Source organism: Periophthalmus magnuspinnatus, chromosome 18, assembly GCF_009829125.3.
Source record: "Periophthalmus magnuspinnatus isolate fPerMag1 chromosome 18, fPerMag1.2.pri, whole genome shotgun sequence".
Lineage (NCBI taxonomy): Eukaryota > Metazoa > Chordata > Actinopteri > Gobiiformes > Gobiidae > Periophthalmus > Periophthalmus magnuspinnatus.
The window spans coordinates 21,629,529-21,650,562 of NC_047143.1; the positions used below are offsets into that span (position 1 = coordinate 21,629,529).

Here is a 21,034-nt window from a genome sequence, read left to right on the forward strand (position 1 = left end):
CTCCATGGAAAGAAACAGGTGGCAGTAGTTTTTACCAATTTAAAAAAGCATAATAAAACAAATGCTGGACAGAAAAGCTTTAAGCCATACTAAGAAACATTTCAGGCACAAAATCAACATCTCCATGGTGACAAGAAGGTCAAGTTAGACAGTGCATCTTATTTGACTAAGAGCCTAATGTACAGAAATGAAGATATATTGTGCAAAATGACCCTGAAACCCTGAAAACCTACCTCTTCCGCCCTGGCATTTAACACTAGGCAACTGGGGTTTTATTGACAATAGTAGCTCAGTTGGTAGAGTGTTTGCCCATTGATGTGAAGGTTGGCGGTTCAAATCCTGCTCTTAACATAAACGTCATTAGTTGGGTGGGCAGATCCACTGACCCACAGGTTAGCGGTGTGATTCTAGCTCCCAGAGATGAATGCTGTTGTTGTGTCCTTGGGCAAAACACTCTGCGTACACCGGTGTGAATAGGTGAGTGGTTCCTTAAGCGCGTGAAAGTGGAAAAGCGCTATCAATTTTTTTTTTTTTTACTTGTTTTAACTTTTTATGTAAAGCACACTGGGCAGCTGGAGTCGATTTTAAATGTGCTACATAAATGAAATTGAATTAAATTATGTAATAGGGTAAAGTAATTTATCAGAACAATGAATTACTGCTACTCCAGTTTCTAAGCCCCATTATCTGCAGACACGGCCTGGTGCATAACTGACACCAATATCAACATGATCACTGACAGTAATCATTCATTTGGAGCTATCAGCCGTTAGCTTCCCCGTTAAACTTCACCTCCAACCGAGAATCGGCCATTAATCCACCGACCTTCACACTTGTTCCTCAGTCTGCAAGGGCCGAATCCGTCAATACCGGAGCGCCCAAATCAATACCTCCTCTGTGAACTCTGTGACCCCATAAAGCAGGCTGGCTCAAGCTGAATGAAACACTTAAAAGTATCATAAAAGCAATAGTACCAGGAATACAGCACAAGAGAAGGCCAGTGTTCATCGTTTAGAGAAGTTAATTGTCTAAATGTTATAATTGATCAGACGGTACAGATAGGCCGAGATGGTAAAGTGTACACACTGTAAGGAGCGGTTTATTCAGGCAGTATTTACAAGAGCTCTGAATTATAGAGGCCCTATTAAAATGCATTTTCAGTTGAACCAAGTTAAAATTTATTGTATAAGAATATAGTAATTTAAAATGATATTACTGAAGCAAATTATCTAAACTGAGTCAAATCAGTTTTAAACTTTAATGCATTTTTTTCCCCTACTTGAATCATTCAAGTGAAGTTGTGAATACTTTATAGTTGTGATCAATACCCAGTTTGTTTTTGTTTCATTTTGACAGTGAATGGACCGTTTCACAGATTCTCACCTAAAATAACCCTTTTTAAATTACTTCATACAGTATTATATTTTGCAATACTCCAGTCTTCTATAGGTAAATTGCAGGCAAAAAACAAAAAAACAAAAAACACTATAAATTTTACGTTTCCTTTTAGTTCATGGCCTAGCCCCAAAGTCTCACACTCTGAGGGCTTCAGGGACCGGCCTCCTTCTAGTGCCCAGAGTCAGGACTAAACACGGGGGATCAGCGTTTCAGTTTTATGAAGCTAAAACCTGGAAAAGTCTGCCTGAAGATGTGAGACAGGCCTTTACTCTGCCAATGTTTAAATCCAGGCTCAAAACAGTTCTGTGTAGCTGTGCATATGACAAAGATTTTTATTCTGCACTCCATTTTAGCATGATTATTTATGTTTTGATTTGTTGTATTGTGATTTTAATGTCTTTCTTATTCTATAAAGCACTTTGAATTACTTTGTGTACAAACTGTACTATACAAATGAACTTGCCTTGCTTTCAAATAAATGGAAGAATTACCTGCGTGGCACAGAAAGTATTTTTGCAAGTTATAATTGTTACTTTACAATTCACTCTACCCACAATCCTGTTTAGTTTTCTAACTCAAACTTAAATAAACAAAGAGACTTACCTAAAGTGCATTGTTGTCATGTAAAACTCAGACTTTTGCAACTGGAAATCAACAAACTGTACATCATCCTTTCTTTTCACTTACTGATGTTGTCCGTTGTCTCTTGCACTATGTCCGTCTTGAGCAGGTTATCGGCCAATACGAATGCCCCCTGCTCCACAGTGTCCAGCAGCGTGGTAGCCGCTTTCAGCTGGTCTCCCGTGCTCAGCTCCCTCCACGCTGCCTGGGCCGGGGGCTGCAGCAGATTGTTCACCGTCTCCACCATCGCCTAAAGACAAACAAAAAAAAAAGATCCATTTAGTCCAAAAAAGTAAGAAAAGTAAGGCTTAGATTGGGCTATTTCAAAAACGGTGGCATTGGAAATGGAATGAGATACATAATGGAGCGTATTGTTTAGGGTTTATCATGACAGATATGGAAAAGTATCGGGAAAGACAATCAAGGAGAGGTGTAGGAGGTAGAAATCACTGTATATTGGTCATTTTCAGATTGTTAAATGTAATGATCTGTCAGATGGAAGGCAAGAGATAGTTTTTCCCTATAGATTACATCGTACTTCGCCGTGAAATATCCAAAATGTAAATTCACAAATGCTCAACCTGATGATTTCTATTAGTAACTAGACCTTAAATCTCATTATATAACAACAAATTTTAGCTGCTTCCCATTTGTATTAAATATTATTGGCCAATAGAGTGTTGTGATGTTTTAAATCCGGCAATTAGGACGTCACGATGTCTCACCAAAACCAACAAACCAACTCTTAAGTACGCTAAGGTGTCATTGTCTGCTTAAAGTTTGGTAAACAAGATTTGTTGGTTTGGTTTATGGTTAATATCTCTGTAATTACTGGGTCTATCCACATCAAACAAAAACTGGCACAAAGTTCGATATTTTCTCAGCTTGTCTGCTCAAACAAACAAAAATGAACAGATTTTTTCTCACAATAGCTTCACACAATACATGGTTATTGTCTATTGGACTTAAACCCATAATATGACTGTATGTATTGTATGCGTTAATATGTAAACCACCGCCCAAAGCTAAAGTAAGTTAAAAAAAGATGTTAGCGCTCAGTAAATATCTGTAACCACTTAGCTAAAATTCTTTCCACAAGTAATTGGAATAAACAATTGACTTTTTATGCCATTGTGAGGTCGGTAAGCAAGGCAAAAAGCATTCCCGAGAAGGAGATGAAAATTTAAGAGGCATTAAAGATTTAAAAATGCCAATGGTAGGATTTATGACCAAGGTAGTGCAATCCATTCCCAGTAACAGTGTTTGGGAGAGGAACAAGAGCCAGGCTGTCCTTGGAAATTAAAAGCTATGGCTGAGACATGGCAGGTGGGTGGTTGCCAGATATTTGAAGCCATTTTTGTGATCAAATATAACTAAAGCGGTCTTGTGTCCATATACGAATATCGGTAAAGTGTTGAATCAATGTGTATTGATAAATCTAGAGGTAGTAATTTCCCTTGTAGAGCTATAAAGTTTTAAAAGTGCACTATGTAACAACTACCTGCTTGGAGATGTTGTTGCTTAAAAAAATATGTATTAATAGTGTATGTCTTTGACTGTGTTTTAAAGGACAAGTATTGCACTAATGTATTTGATCTACAGTATGTTATAATGTTTCTTCATGACAAACGTACCTGGAGTTGTTTTTTTTGTTTTTTTTCATTCACACATGTTTAACACACAAATCCTGCAAATTTAAGCTGAGTTCTCTCAAACGGAAAACACTCTGTTCCACCTTGTGATGTCACGTGGTAATACAGGAAGTGCTACACTGCGTTTTTGAACCCCACACACCTTCACTAGAATTGTTTGGATAATTTCAGCCCTGGAATTGCCAATCTTTACGAAACAAAAGGTAAAATATAGCTGTCAACTTGAAAAATGCCACTACATGACATCACAAGGTGGAACAGAGCGTTTTGAGCTTTGAAGATGTAGACAGACTAATACTGCAGGATTACTCCAAAACATGAATAAAACAAAACACAACTCCAGGTACGTTTTTGATGAGATAACACCATTCTAACACGGTTTAAGGATCACAAGAGTCAATTTTGTGGGACCTTCAATTTGTTTTTTGTTATTTTGTTTGAATGGGTGAATAAATGCTGTGCACTCTCAGCTTCTCGCACCCTTTTTACAATCCATTTTTTAAAACTGGAAACGCCAAATAAACCGAATGGCTTCACATTACAGTATTAACCTGATCTATCTCACGTTTATTCAGTTACTGGTGTTACAATCTTGAAAAACACACGTTCGTCCTTGTGCGTAGTGTCGCCTCTCCACAGATCTAACTTATAACTTGATTACAACATCTCCATGGAGACAAAGAAGCAGTCAGTAGAAAAATGACATTGTGCATCTTTACGTGCGCCATCTACAGAGTATTAAAATTCCACACAAAGACTCTAAAAATGAAATAAATAAATTAATGAATAAACAAACAAAGAAAAGAAGTGAACCTGACCTGTGCATCTGCCCTTTCAGACAATACCATAACAAAGACGTAATTTATAGACGCCGCTTTCCTCCTTCTATGTCTGCGTTAACGGCTCGTATGCGCTCTCCATGTAATTATTCATTATCTGCAGCCAATCTCCAATCAACACCTTTTGACATCCAGCTATCTGCAAACGTTGACTCGCTCTCATTTAAGGGGCCTTTTTTTTTTCCTCTGAGCTCCACGGTCTATTTTTCTCTCTTTGTTCAGTGAAGTAAAGATTTTTTCCTCTTATATTGCACTCTCAATACTGAAGATAAGGTAAGACGTAGACATGATGTACTGGATTTTTATGAGGGAAAAATGAGACTAGATATAGTAAGTGAATAGTGCCTAAGGGAGAGGTCAAAAAGCCTTTATCATAGACGGGAGCATCTATAATTGATAAATAAAAAGTGAAAAAACAAGGGAATGACGTATGGGATGTATCAAAAATTAATATTGGAATACTGCTCTGTTTTCCCATTAACACCTTAGGCCACAGAAGCTAATAAAGCAGACATAACTGACGATAATAGTGCATCGCTTTGATACAGAACAGACTGGAACGGCAAGAAATTAGAATCCAAATTATTCACTAGCAGCAGTTAATGATTTGATTTTCTCATAATGGTTGTGTTTGGCTTGCATCAGTTGCTCTGTTGGCCACGATAAGTCAAAATAATATAGGAAGAAAAACAAATCCTGTAATTTTGGGGTTTTATAAGAGCCGCAAATATGAATTTTAGCTGCAAAAGGTCAGTTAATGGAGTTATTAGTATTATTAAATGCAACTTATTATATCAAGTTTTGATTTTAAATGCATAATATTTTACCTATACCATTAATTTCACATGGTTTTAGCCATGTTAGAATGCAGTTACCTCCTAAAAACATACCGTTATTATTAGTCCGTCTACATCTCCGAAGCTCAAAATGCTCTGTTCCACCTTGTGAGGTCATGAAGCACTAGTTTCCAAGTTAACAGCTACTATTTACCTTTAGTTCAGTAGAGATTTGCAATTCCAGAGCTGAAATTATCTAAACAAGTCTAGTGAAGGTGTATGGAGAAAAACACAGTGGAGCACTTCCTGTATTACCCCATGATGACATCACAAGGTGGAACAGAGTGTTTCTGTTTGAGAGAACAACTCAGCCTAAATACGCAGGGTTTGTGTGTGAGACATATGTGAATGAAACAAAACTCTAGGTATGTTTTTGATGAGGAAACAACATTATAAACCAGAAAATAGTGTAATATGAGCTCTGGAAAGTGACTCCACCCACAACAAAATTTCATAATGTCACCAACTACTGGAAATTGCAGAGGCCAGTGAGTTATATTTGGGTGTTTTTAACCAGAAAGCTAAAAATTTACATAGTTTAGCCTAGGATCAGTAGATAAAGCAGTTTAGTAGCAGAAAAAAAGTGGATTTAGCGTTAAATTTTTAAGGCACTATAGCTGACTGCCACTGTCATAGGAATGTGAATTTTACAGACTTTCCAACAGTTTGCAGAGGCTCAAACTTATTCCTCACTTCTCAAGCATTACCGTGTTTAGTTTATAGGTGTTTTTTCAACTTTTAGATGCAAGAACGGAGTTTTTCTTTCACAGTAATGCTAACAACAACTATCATGCCAACACGCCTTACTTCCTGGTCTGTAGATGATAAAAATACTTTATAAAAAATGCTTTATAGACACAGCCAGTACACATTTCGACCCTCAGGGCTGCTTTTACACTATATCATTACAAATTTGACTTTATTAAACGAAAAAAAAGAATGACAGACCATTTAAAATCACATAGATAACCTTTACGATTTTAACACTAGCTACCTAAATGTACCTGGCTGCTTTTTACCTCCATTAGCCTAGTGCCACTCCAACTGTCAAATCCTCAACCTGCTCTGCAAAACGCCCTATCCATTTCAGCTGCTAAAAATGTACGGAATACTTTAGCACTGAAAGTCACATACGTTCCTGGGTGGTACATGAGAAAATGCTAATGAAGTGCAAGTACGCTAACAGTAGTGTACATAGGCAGGAAAAGGAAGGTGGCCGTTATACTGAGGACTTGGCAGAGGCCCAGACCAACCACGCGATCAACCAATAGGGACTGTGTGCTCCTATCTGTTTGCTGATTGATGAAATGAACTGCAGACTTGGGTAAATTGATTCTGGCTCCTCGCTGCCTTGCTATATGCTCGTCCTAAGCCATTTACTGTCCCCCTCCCTCCTCTCCCGATTGCTACTCCGAACTTGAAGCTACATAACATAATGTAAGTAGGATTTGTGTGTGCGCAATGTCTTCAGGTATCGAACTGTACATATTACGGTTCAGGTGTTGCGTCAAACCCTAGCTTCTTTTTTTTTTTTTTTCTTCCACAGCTCTTTCTACCCGCAGGCCAAATCGTCTGTCTTCTTGTGAATCTCAGCTACCACCGTTGTTAAATATTTCATGAACGGTCCTCTCTCGGGTAAGTGGGAGATTGAGTCCATATATGTGAATTATAGAGCAAAAGCTGTGCATCGAAAAGCAGGACATGTGTTTTCCATTTTTATTGCTTCATGTGTTGGTCCGACTCAAAAAAACATTTGGAGACGGATATATCGGCTACGGCGCGCGATGGATCTGCTCGAAAGGTTCCGCGGTACGGCTTTAGACGTATCCATCTTGCAAAATATTCCTTGAAAGACATGCGTTCTTACTCGGGAGCGGGATTGCCTCTGTGCAGATCTGACCTGTAATCTGGCCTTGTGGTGACAGCTTCTTATCTTATCGTAAACTGTCACATTTTTATTGCGTTTTTACACCTTCAAGTCAAAGTGCTTTACGTCAAGGGACCACTCAACCATTCATCTGCCGACATTCATACACCAATATACGACAGACAATGGAGGTGAGATGGGTTAAGTGTCTTGCCCAAGGACACAACGACAGCGTTCATCTGTGGGAGCTGGAATCGCATCGTCAACCTGTCGTTCAGTGGACAAGCTCTCTACCAACTGAGCTTACGTCGCTCCAGATAACTTATAACTTAAGTATAATACCATACTGGGAAACGGTCAAAATTGCACGTCATTTTCAAATCATGATCGTTAATTTCAGTATTCCACGTGTATTTCGCTTGAACCATCTCTAGCAAATCAATAATTTCGCTCAAATATTCACAAACGAACAGAAACCCAAATCTAATTCAGTCCCACATTACAAAGAACTCTTACTGCGGCCCTTACAGAAACACTATAACACTTCTTTTTTCCACTACTCTAAATCGTCCCTGGTGCTGGTACGTCCTCCGCCTACAGTGGGCCTTGAATGCCTCTTACTGATTACCCAGGCAGAACTCTTGCACTGCAGGGCCAGATGAGGACTCCTTGTGTTTATGGGGATGTGGTTATCTTCATCTCTGGACAAATTGGCTGGCAGGGAGAAATTTTTATCATCTTGTTACGTTCCTCCCCAGCTCCGTTCTGCTCGCTAAGGTCACGCTGCGCCGCGACACTCCCCCCAGTCATCTGAGCAAAGCAAAGGTGCCATTTTAATGAGCAAGATATACTCCTGGCACCGGTGTCTGAGCGGTAAGAAATATTAGGTGGACACTTTTGGCTGCGGGATTCAGACTAAAACAGCAAACTATGTGTAAGAATGGCTGGGTTTTGAAAACATTTAAGGTGGAGGAATGTTACTGGATGTTATTGTAATAATATACTGTCTGTGTATGACATAAGCGCTGAGGTTTTTATTTATTTATTTTTTTAAGGTATACACTGGGATTATTCTTTGGCAAAAATGTGTTCATAAATAATATTCCCCAGATCAGATGAGTTAGCTTTTGAAACCATCTGTTAAAGAGGAGATATTATGTAGCAATGGGAATTTCGGCTCTCTTTATGGGATTCGAATCTTCTGGATCCATTAATTTCAAAGAGCCATTAAAAAAAAAAGGCTTTTGTCATGAATAAATAGTAAAAGAGTCAATGTGAGAACTCATTTTATCTACAAACTAATCATAGAGAGGAGCGACCAAGGCTTAAATGTGTTTTAACTGGTTCAAACTGAGAGTGGGAGTGTGTTTTCTCTTTCAAATTAAGCATAATCTAAATAAAACATTGCACCACAATAATAATAATTCTAAAACTAACTGTTATTATGATGCCAAATATGTTTTTTTTTTCTGCACAAAGCTCTCACTTGTGTCACCGGCTCTGCTTCTGTGATGATTCTTGTGTTGGTTCAGTGTTCAGTGCAATAATCAGTATAAAAATGCATACAAATTAGAAAGAAAAAGGATCGGCTCTTTTAAAAAAACAAGATCACGTTAAGGAACCACTTGAAAGAACCGACTCGTTCACAAACATCATCACTAGTATTATGCAAAATCTTTCTACCACGTTATAAAGCTGTTCCCTCAACAAAAACACGTCTGAAGAGGTTTTAGACTTCATCCATGCATGTTCGAGTATAGTTTAGCAATTTCTCCTCCGCTTAATCCGAACCCTCCTCGGAGTTAGATGCACGATTCTGTCTAATGCTCCGCCCACAAGCCTACGTCACCCATACTCCCATAAATACATCCCAATTCTCCATAAATATACAAAACAGAGACAAAACTGTACACAACAACTTGACAAACCTGACCTGACTGTGTTAGTGTGATAGTGCTCTGAACGGGGAGTGACTTAGCGCGGAGAGCAAAGGGCAGGGAGACTCAGGGCTTCAAAAACAAAACTTATAAAACATGTTAATGCGCTGTTTTCGGTCACTATAGCATTTTCAAAACAATAAAAGGTAACGTAGTGATCGAAATATGTTACGTGTTAGCAAACCCTATAGAAATAAAATACCCCTAGTAAAATTTTATGTAAATTTGCATTAATTTGATGTTAATGAGAGCAAAGCAAACAGTTAAATGATACTTGGTAATTATGTAGCATTATACATAAAGTTTGTTCATGATGCATTCTGAAAATTTGGTGAAAAAGTTCATTTATAGCTTTTAATCAATGCTTCTTTGGGAGTTTATTTCTGCTATAATGTGCCCTAACCTGGCTCCAAGCTAAATATACACCAAACAACACATTATTAATACAATTACATGAATATTTATTTAGCAGATTAAAAAGTAAATGCGGTACTGAAATGTCAGATGTGTAGGTGTGTGTAAAATAGGATGAAACACAAAAAATAAACCAGAAGAACTTTTCCACCCCTTTCGTATAATAGTTTAAATCCAATTTGATGTTTCAAAATTAAATTCTCACGGGCAAACGTTTCCATGTTTATATGTAATTTAGTCTTAACTTGCAGCATAAAAGCGTAATTATTATCATTGCTTAGTAGCTAGTTATTATTTTCAACCAAAAGGCGCAGAAGGCCACAGTTTCTACCATCAGAATCAAAGGCACAGAAACATTCCTGCAGGGCAAATATTTCAAAACGTAGGGAGATGATCATTATTCGCTTTGTAGCTGTATCAAGGCCGAATTCCCTTCTGTTGATGTCTAATACCGCGAACAGCTCAAAACGCTCAGAAATAATTAATTACATTGTTTCATCCACTTCGGCTTGGCTTAGCTCAGCGCAGGTCTGTGCCTACTTATTCAAAACGTCAATTACGCGAGAGGATAACGACTTTACAACTAGTATTCTCAAGTATCATCATCCAGAATGAAACCATCGGTCACAAGCTGCCAGTCTTATAATCTTATCTGGGTACTTTATTTTCCGAGTCTCCTTGAACGCACCTGCCCCGGTCCCCGATGGCACTACCGCGTTTTGTTTACAGAAGGGGCAACACAAGCAGGTGCGTATCTCATTTGGCTATTCCTCTGGTGACGCTACTTACCACCAGGGGGCCCCGTGAGGAGGAAAACGCGCCGCAATTTCCCTAATCAATGAAAGTCCCTCAAAGGTGTACGCGAGCTAGCGGTGGATGCTGGTGTTTAGCTAAGGCCACAGATGTTGGCGCATTATCCGGGTTTGTCATGTTAAGTGGTACAGCGTTGGGAGCAGAGCGCAGAATGGAGCAGATGGGTCAATCGTTTACAGTTTGAAGCTTTATTCCAAACATTTAGTTAACATTGCGATCTAGTTTCTCTTTTGAGACTAAGTATATTGAAATTCTCCGCGTTTCTCGTGTCGTGTTCGAGCTATGTTGTAACCGCAGCGTGCAGTTGAAGGCCTGGAGATCGTGTGCAAAATAAATCTGGTACAGTCACTTTCAATTTTCAACATTAGAATTTTACAAGCAGAGGAGAGAATACTGGAGATATGCAATTCATTTAAAGTTACATGGGTAAAAACTACTTTGTATTGCTGCCAAATTGCGCATAAGCAAATGTAGAAAGGCTGCATCAAAGTACCAGTTGCTGTATTAGTCCCATTTTAGATAAATTTTATTTCATTTTGCAAAACATAATTATACTAAAATGTTTAAAACTGATTGCATTTGTTGTGTTCTATTGTATTTTTGCATGTTTCGTTTGATTGCACTTTATATTGTACAGTGGTGGTTGTTTTTAAATGTGCTTTATAAATACATTTGACTTAACTTTGACTTGTCTTAATTCACAATCTGAGTCAGCAATGTGTGACCTGGTTAGCAGGGCCGGTCCAGCCTATAAACAGATTAAGCAGCTGTGTAGGTTCCCGATGTCAGCAGGGGGCCCCTCAAGAGCCCATATTGTATTGAAAATAATATATCAAGTTTTATTGGGCACAGGGTTTGTGTTTACAGCAGCCTAAATATCTCTCTAAAACAATTACATTTGTTTTATATCTATAGTAGCAAAATATCTACTCCTGCTATGTTTGTTTTTGAGTCGGGCAGAGGTGAAGGCAGCTATGTGTTTACACCAATGCAAGGACCTGACATAATGTAAATGTAAGTCCACTGTTGCCAACTAAAACACATTAAAATCCACCAGAAATGAAAAAAAAAGTCTAGAATTTAAAAACATCTTGAGCCCCCTTATATGTTTGTGTACTGTTCTTGTGACTGTGGTAGTTGTGACATTCTGGATGTTTTCAGTCTGATGTTGGTCATATAAACACAAATACAACTGGTCAAGACGATGAGAGCAGAGTCATAATGTTGTCAAATGTGAATCACCAACAGTTGAGCCAGGAGGGGGGCCCAGAGACAAATTCAGCTTAGGGCTCCCTGAAAACTAGGACTGGCCCTGCTGGTTAGTACTTAAATGGGAGACCGCTGGGAATATCAGGCACCACAGTCGAGCATTAGTGGCAAAAACTGTCGTTGTATCATTAGGCAAGACATTTCACTCACATTGCATAGTATGAATGTGGTGTGTGCGACTATAGTCAGAGGGCCGATGGTGCAGATTGGCAGCCTTGCTTCCCAGGGCAGCTGTGGCTACAACAGCATCTTACCATCACCCAGTGCAGAGTGAATGAATAATGCACTGTAAGGCGTCTCTGAGTGACCAAAAAAGCCCTATATAAACCTGATGCATTATTATTATTATTCTTTATTAACCTGCTTGTAATTAGTCACTTTCAATGTGTACTTGTACCAACATAACATTAAATGTATTTCAGAAAGAGGCACAATCGTTTTGGTTAGTCAAATAAGGGTGTCGACGCATCAGAAACACATGCAAAATGCCAGTATAAAGTATGTGAAGTCTGTATCTATACGCTTCATTGCACTTCTGATGTCAAAACAGATTTCTTTCTGTGAGTAACGACAGCAGCTGTGGTTACAAGCTCACTCAAATCTGACTAATATCACATTTTTGGAGTTATAAGATATTTAAAGGACGTGACTAATAACGTTGAATCTAATCTTTAGGTAAAATCCCTAAAAAAAAATCGATTCTGTTAACTGGACATTCATTTTTTTTTTCTTTTGCCGTCTTTACGTAAGATTTTTCTTCTTTAAGCTTGGAATTCTGTCAAAGCGCATGTACGAGTTCTTGCAGTGATGTTAAAAATAGCCATAGACAATAAACTGACAACATCAAGCGCACAAGCCACGCGATGTTTACATTTTCCTCAAGATGCAGTACACTGACAGCCAATTCTGAGAAAAAGCCCGTCTCAGCTTTGACCTTGTCCCGTGCAGGTCATGTCTGGAGTGAGATTGGAGAGTGCATAATACGTCAAATGATAATGCGGGGGTCTAGAAGGAGCAGGATCTATAATTGCAATACTGCCATTGTGGGCTTATGTGTGCGTACTGAGTCACTGCCTGTCAAACTCCCATAGAAAGTAGAAAGTGTGTTGTCAATATATATAAACACAAAAAGTATGATGACATAACCAGGATATGTTTCAACTCAGTAATGTTATGGTAAGACACACTCAAGGGAATACTGGGTTGTATGTCACAATGTATAATACGATTTAAACATGACTTATGTACAGTGATGGAAGGTAATGAAGTACAAGTAGTAAAGGACTGCACTTAAGTAAGACTTTTAGGTATCTATACCGTACGTAAATACAATTTAAGTGGATACTTTTTACTTTTACTTCACTATATTTGATAGCAGGTAGGTGTACTTTCTACTCTACTACATTTTTGAACAGAACTGAAAAGTAAATGTATTCGTAGTATTGTTTGAGGGCTGCTGAAATGGCTGAGACTTATTTTTTAGCACATTTAATTTGACTTAACGTTCTATCATACGCAAAAACAGCTATGAAAATTAAGAAAATCAATTGAATCACTTAAAATCAGCTAAATTATCTGTCAAAATCACTACGTCTGATGCGTTAATAGTTCTAAATTCAAACATCTGCAGAATACTTTTCGGAAATATCAGTTTTTCACTTCCAATCTAGCAGGTTAGATACAGTATGTTCATTTATATATACAATCTATGGTCGCAATATAGATATGAATAGACAGGATAGGATATAGGAAGATTCTGTCAAAGTCAAAACAGAAAAAATAATTAATGCGACTACAAAGACGTAAGAGTTTTTATAAATAACCTTTTTGCAATGCCCTTGTCAACGCATCCGACCAATAACTAACATATTCCAGATGTTTTGTTGACAACCACAATAACATGGAAATTCTGCCTCCTTTTTCTCCCAGTGCATTTCACACGGGAAGCCGGTTGCACATTGGCGCATACGTAGCCAAACATACATAAAGCATTTGCATGTGATTTGCACAAACATGAGACTATACATAGCAGCAATCCCATCTTGACGAGCCTCAGGGGAATCAGCTCTGAATGTGCGCTGCGCTACGCTACCACAACATCTGGCACAAATGAAGCTTTGTAAAAACTAAATATGTACACAAAATATTATATTATTGACTTAAGGTAAAACTTAATAAAAACTACTTCTAAATTAGCCTTACTGAAGCATGTCAAAGTCTTCATAATGAACAAATATTGCATTAGGGATGAATCAGGCTTAGTAACTACATAATTCAGGATTAGGGTTAATTAAAGTCTTATATTAGACACAATTAACTCTTGTGAGCTTTAGGCCATGTTATAATGCTGTTACCTCCTCAAAAACATACCTAGAGTTGTGTTTTGTTTCATTCACAAATTCACACAAACCGCAAAATGCTCTGTTCCACTTTGTGATGTCATGAAGTGTTCGTTTTCAAATGAACAGCTACTTTTTACCTTTTGTTCAGTAGAGATTGGCAATTCCGGGGCTGAAATTAGCCAAAGGATGTTAGTGAAGGTGAATGGAGTTTAACAACACAGTGGAGCATTTCCTGTATTACCGCATGACATCACAAGGTGGAACAGAGTGTTTTCAGTTTGAGAGAAGAACTCAGCCTAAATACGCAGGGTTTGTGTGTTAAGCATGTGTGAATGAAACAAAACACAACTCCAGGTATATTTTTGATGACTAAACAACATTATAACAGATCAGAAAATGGCGTTATATGGGCCCTTTAATGATGTATTTGTCCATTATAAATTCATTCTTTGTTCCTGATTTTTGTCTATTCAAAGACAGTTGAATTAGGAAGTGTAATCAATTTGAGTTGCACCAAAAATGTGTACTAAGAACAAGCTGAGGAGAGCAGAAAGACTTAAATTAGGGCATGTATATATTATTCAATGGGGGAAGCCTCAACATGCTATGCACACTTAGCTAAAGTTAGCCTGATATAATGAGGTCACATTTGGGGCAATCAGGGTGCAAGGCTTTTCCTGATCCACTTCAAAACTGAAAAGTGCTGCTGATGCATTGTGGGTGATTGGGATGCTTGACACAATAACACGCATGCTAAGGAGAAGCTGACATGCACTGCGTTTGGCTATGGGGGAATGGGAATGGGGTTATGGCGGTGATTATTAAGGTAAAAAATGTCCAGTACCTGAACATAATATCGACAAGAGCGTTCTCTTTTCTGCAGCTGTAACCCAGAGAGAAAAGTGGAAATTAGCAAATACTTAGAAATATCCAGCAGGTTTTGAAATATGCATTCAGAATAAGGAGAATATATACTGTAAGTGTGCAGAATTCCCTTTGTGTTGTGTCTTTTTGTGACTAAAGTGTTCATTACAGTATAAAAGAAAGCAGCCTTAAAAAGCAGCAAATTGTACACTAATTATAAACAGTTATGCATTGAAATAGTTACAAACATGACAATACTGGTACATTTAGCCACAGAACAAAGTTTATGGTTGTGATTACACTTGCACAGGCTTGTACATAATAGTGTTGTAACCTTATTTTTGCTCTACTTACAGTTTTGTGTAAGATTTAAGTTTAATTTAATCATTATTTATGAAGAATTGTCCTGCCGTTCTTGAACTTTGCATTGCAACACTGGATTTTCCCCATTGTTGGACAAATATAAGTTGTCTTATCTTATCCAAATTAACCCAGGACTAACCCAGGACTATAATAGGACTCACTCAGCCAAGTTTATATGGGCTCAAACCTTAATCAAGCCAAGACAAGTTCGTTTTCTTTCTGGATTGTTTTAATTTGAAAATGGGTTTAATTTCCAAAAATGGATCCCCAGATTGTCATTTACTGCTTGGCTCCTTACTTTTTTCCTAAGCTCATGCGAGGTAGAAGTGAACAAGATATCATTACACCTTTGAATGAAATTACCTTTTAGTTTAATCCCTTTTAATCCCCTTTATGCTGTTCAGATCAGTATAACTAAACTGACGACTACAGCAGTTGCCCGTGACTTGGGTTTTATGAGCCTGTGTTTTCGAGTGGTATTATAAAGTCGAGTTGCTCCACATTGTCAATTTGCACACAGCGTTCCCTTCCGAGTCCTATTGGCCATCTTTACGGCGGCCTCTCCAATGGGGAAAACTGCCACTAAAATCTCAATGGGGACATCTGTGTCGCCGCGGCAACAAAATAAAAAAATACAGCAGAGAGGGGCCGTTTCAGAACAGGTGCTGGTCTCCCTCTACAAGTGACGTGCTCCAAAGATTTAACGACAGATTTTAAGATTTTCACAAGTGTTTGCTTTTCTTCATGAATAGATGCTAAAAAAATATATGATTTTGGCTGTAACTTTGAGTTTTGTGGAGCAAAGCAGTAGATTCCAAAGCCCATCAATTTTGTTTATGGACTTTTCAAAAATTGTTCCAACGGGGAAACGTTTTATATCCCAGACAAAGGCGTTTCAAATATGTTGGAATTCCAAGAAAATATTGATAACTTCATTTATCATTTATAGTAATATTTATGGAAAATAGTTGTCTCATTGTGGCTAAGTTAGCACATAGCCCATTAGTCCCCATCAAGCGTTCAAATTCGTAATACAGTGGTCCCTCGTTTATCGCGGGGTTACGTTAAAAAAATAAACCACAATAGGCGAAATCCTTTATTTTTTAGAGTTATTCTATATGTTTTAAGTCTGTAAAACCCCTCAGCACACACTTTATACACTTTTATTTCAACCCCGTGAATAGCAACCACAGGGAAAAGGGTAACTAACGTTTACTCATTTATATTTTAGTGAAAAGTAAGTAAAATAAGTTGAATATCGCTGTGTTATTTAAAGGTGATAGCTGATATATCACCAATGTTAACCCAGTGGAGTAAAACAAGATATGAGTATAGATATAGTGCAGTGTAGGCTCTGGTTTGGCGTGCACATGCAAATGGAAGACAGGATTTAATATGACAGCTCTGGGCCAAGTGGCAGGATTATTAAAAATTACCGGCTGCTCGAGTAGGTCTCATTCACAACACAGCTTCACGGTGTTCCCTATTATTTTGTGAGAATATTCGAGCCTCACCTTGTTGAGACTACGGGCTGCGCTGTCTTTGCCTCCGGGAGTGAGGTTCCTCAGCTGAACATCAAGTAGATCCACCAGCTGAACCATGGCTTTGACTGTGTATGTGATGTCTCCAGCCTGAAGATTGGATTTTGTTTGCTCCGCCAGCTCTCGGGCAATAACGGCCGCGGTCTCTCCAGCTTTTATCTGAAATACAAAAGCATTAATACATTATACATTCATGTTTTATTGTGTATCTAGTTTTTCTTTTAATTGTATATCAATATTTTTGTGATATAAAGAATAAAGTTACAATTAAAACTGGTGCAGATCTATAATAAAGCAGACATAAAGAAAAGTAATTGCATTTAAATCCAAACTTAAAGGTGCATTATGTAACTTTTCTGGTGAGGGGGGGTCAGTCACCTGCTTGTATCCATGAAGATGCTATAGTTTTGAAAAGGAATGCTCCACAGTACTCAACTTTTTTTCAACTTTCATTCATCAAATTATTAAGTTACTGCTTATAAATACCTTTAAAACCATGCGTTCTTACTGTGCGTGGGCATGCCTCTCCATAGATCTAACCCGTAACTTAGCTTGGTTACATAATTATAGGTTGCATAATCAGAAAAGTTACAGAGTGCACCTTTAAAATCCAATACATCCAAGTGCAATACAATAATGAACTGGCAATGCATAGCGTTACCATAACAACATTAACCCAAAAGGTCATGTGATTTCTGAGATGTTTGAGATACATATAATATTTATGCTCCCTAAAATGCTCAAACAGATTCCAAAACTACAAAAAGCTCTTAACCTGAGAATTTCTCCCATGGGTCCTAGTTCTGCGCTGAATTAATGAGTTACTATTAAGACTGTACAATGGGGCCAATATTGTATCCTGGAGCAATTATGAAATCAAGTGTTGAGGGAATGTTCCCAAGAGTGCAACACCTTAATGAAACTAATGGGACCTATTACATGTTGAAGAGATAATGCACATTTGATTGTTTTGTGCTAATAAATGTTCACATACGCTCCTGTCCAAAATTGCATATTACATTGTAGATGGTTTTGACAATCATTCCATTTATTGTAGTTTAGACGTTTAGAGCCAGAACTGTGCACGAAGAGGATTTTATTTCATTTTTTTAAAGTGAGAGAACCTGCGCTTTTTCACAAGATTTTATTCTATTCCCTGGTGTCTGTAATTTTGGGGAAATCTCACAACAAGGACTAAAAATATCTCTGCAAAGCTCCACAATAGCAGCTACAGTTTTTAGCCTCATTTGAGCTGCTCTACGGCTCACAATGGACCCAAGATTACACGTGTATTATTTTGTTACGACTACTTTTATTTTTAAGTTGAATTTACAAGTTCAAAGGTGCATTAACTCTGAACTTCCTCTTTAACCACATGACATCACAAGGTGGAACAGAGTGTCTTCTGTTTGAGAGAAACTCTGCAGGGTTTGTGCGTGAAATGTGTGAATAAAACTCCAGGTATGTTTGTGATGAGAAAACATTATAACAGATCAGAAAATAGCGTAATATAAGCCCTTTAAATTAGCCTTTTTTCCACACAAACACATAGAAGACATGATGGCTTTATGTGTTGGCATGTAGGTGTAAATAGCATGTTTTTTTCTCTTTGTCTCCGCTATACGGTGTGACATCTCTCGCTCTCCTACATTCCTCCCTGCACCTCACCTCCTCATTTTGTCAAAGCTAACCATCTGCTAATGAACCATGTTACGTCCAGGACAATGGCTCTGCGTTTAACCAGGTGCCAGATGGGCTTTACACTGCGTTGGCAGGTTGGTCTTCATTAAAAGTCTTCCTACCTCCATAGCGACAGCAGCTAGTTTGATTAGTTAGGAAGAAAAAAAAGGAGATTTAGAACACTTGTTAAAAATACATTACATCGTTTGTTCATCAGGATGTGTTGAGCCATGATTAAAAAAAGAAAAATCAATCTACTCAGTCTATCAAATCTAACTTCCATTTCTTGCGCTCTTAGAATAACTTGTTTCTGTCACCTTATGATGAGGCCATGAGTTAGTGCCTTAAAGGGACAAACTTACAATGAAAGTACTTCATGCAACATTTCTGAATGGTCTACTCGTCTCCATGGAGATGTCATTGCTTTGCCTAGAATGTCCCATTGTGTAGCATTCATAAGCAGGTTACACCACAAGGCCAAGTTAAAGGTTGTTGTTCACAGTTAGAAGGCCTGTTTTTCAAGACATTATTGACGCTACGCTATATTTGACTGATGTCTAATGTTAACGTCGTATTGAGTAAAATGTTACATGGTTAAAATGCTCCTTAGGGAGGTGTTCAGGCCATGTTCCACCAGGAAGAGGCCCCAAGGAAGTCCAAGGACACGCTGAAGGGACTACATCTCTTAGCTGGCCTGGGAATGCCTTGGGGTCCCACCGGAGGAGCTGGAGGACCTGTCTGGGGTGAGGGAAGTCTGGGAGTCCCTGCTTGCTTAGACTACTGCCCTTGCGACCCGGCCCAGGATAAGCGGAAGAAAATGGATGCATGGGTTAAAATGCTGATAATTTAACAACGGGTTCGGTTGGAAGTACAACACAGATCCGAATAGAACTTAAATGTTCAGAATTACCATTAAAACATAGATAACCCAGCTGTTAAAGGTTCACGGGGCGACAGTAGCTCAGTTGGTAGCTGGAGCATTTGTCCACTGATCCACAGGTTAGCAGTTCAAATCCCGCTGTCGAATACTGCCGTTGTGTCCACGGGCAAGACACTTAACCCAGCTCGCCTCTAGTGTCTGCGTACACTGGTGTATGAATGTGTGCGTGAATAGATGAGTGGTTCCTTGATGTAAAGCGCTTTGAGTGTTTTGAAGGTGGAAAAGCGCTGTATAAAAAATGTGACTATTAACCATTTACTGTAGGTATTAAATTATCATCTCGCTATCCAAAAACTCGGACTTATGACACCACAATAATCATCCTAATAAAGCAGCTAATTAAGATGGATCCGGGAAAACAACTTGACCGAATGAAAAACTAAACAAAAACGGCATACATAACCCAATCCACCAACTTCAGCAAGAAACTCTTCTGCGCTCCGACGCCATCAACAGTCGCCTGTGGCTTATTGCACCTGATCATTCTGCTCCCTCAGTGCTACCGCTATATCTGCAACCCTCCATTTGTTTAATGAGCCACACTTTGTTCTATTGAGTACATCATAAGTGTTCAGGCATTTAAAGGGGAGGGCCTTCTCGATCCCTATAGCCGTATCTACATTTTCGCCTGCTTCTTTTCCAATCTTACGCTATTAGAGACTGAAAAGGGCTTTGCATAATACCGAGCCTGGAGAAGGTAAGATACAATTTGTGCTTAGATAGTGCAGCCATATTGGACTAAAAACGACTGGAAATGGTCTCATTGGGAGCCACAGACGAATGCAGAATGTGATATTGGTTTTCAGTTAGACCCCCCACCCATATCAAACACACACTTCTGTAAGTCTCCTATTGAGCACCGCCTCCAGCTAATCAATGAGATTAATTAACCGATTAAAAACACATGCAACAGGCTATTTAGAGATATGACTTAAAACAAGCAGAAAACAAATATGGGCAGCAATGTGTGCAAAATATCTGCAGATTATTGAGTGGATTAATGAACAGGCTTCATTCTCAAATCACTTCAGAGTCAATTCCTGTGTTCTTTCATTTTGTAGGAATACTAAGCATGGTTAAAAGGTATACGTTTTTTGTTTTGGAGCATGTAACATGTTTTTAGATCAGCGTTACAATCAATATGCTCATGGAATGATATGTAAGAGTTTCATTTTAAATTTCACAAACATGACTGATCTATGCCCCAAAATATGAGCTAAAAAATGACATTACAATCATGAATGTGTACTAACCTCTGCAGCTCAGTGAGTGAATTCTAGAGGTTCCTATTCTTTTCCAATGGCTTCAAACCGATTGCAATGATGTCTCCTGTCATGAAAGTGTTTGAGAGACTTGTTCTGACTCAGCGAAGACCCCTGGTGGCCCCTGCCCTGGATCCTCTACAATTTGCATTTCAGTGCCATGTTAGTGTGGATAACGCTGTCATCTATCTTCAGCTTCAACTTCTGCGGCATGCTCGCTCTCACCTGGATAGTGTTAAGGGCTCTGTGAGGATAGTGTTCTTCGATTTAGCCTTTAATACAATTCAGCTTTTTCTGATGAGTGAAAAGCTGCTCAGGATGGGTGCCAGCTCATCCATCGTCTCATGAATTACTGACTATTTGTTAGTGGTGGAATGTCACAAGGTAAAAGTTGTA

At 38.5% G+C, this 21,034-nt stretch overlaps 1 protein-coding gene across 8 annotated transcripts in view; it reads right to left on the bottom strand.

Annotated features, from left to right (window-relative positions):
• The window catches only part of LOC117385965 (adhesion G protein-coupled receptor L3-like), a 339,155-nt gene that overhangs the window by 78,307 nt on the left and 239,814 nt on the right, over positions 1-21,034 (bottom strand). For 6 of the 8 annotated variants that reach the window (XM_055229021.1, XM_033983260.2, XM_033983254.2 and 3 more), the window contains 3 exons: positions 16,730-16,915; positions 14,833-14,871; positions 2,086-2,269 (listed from right to left, as the gene is read on the bottom strand). In XM_055229021.1, the coding sequence (XP_055084996.1) occupies positions 2,086-2,269; positions 14,833-14,871; positions 16,730-16,915 (409 nt within the window). The remainder of the gene's footprint in view (positions 1-2,085; positions 2,270-14,832; positions 14,872-16,729; positions 16,916-21,034) is intronic. The other 2 variants (XM_055229023.1, XM_055229022.1) reach the window with 1 other exon arrangement.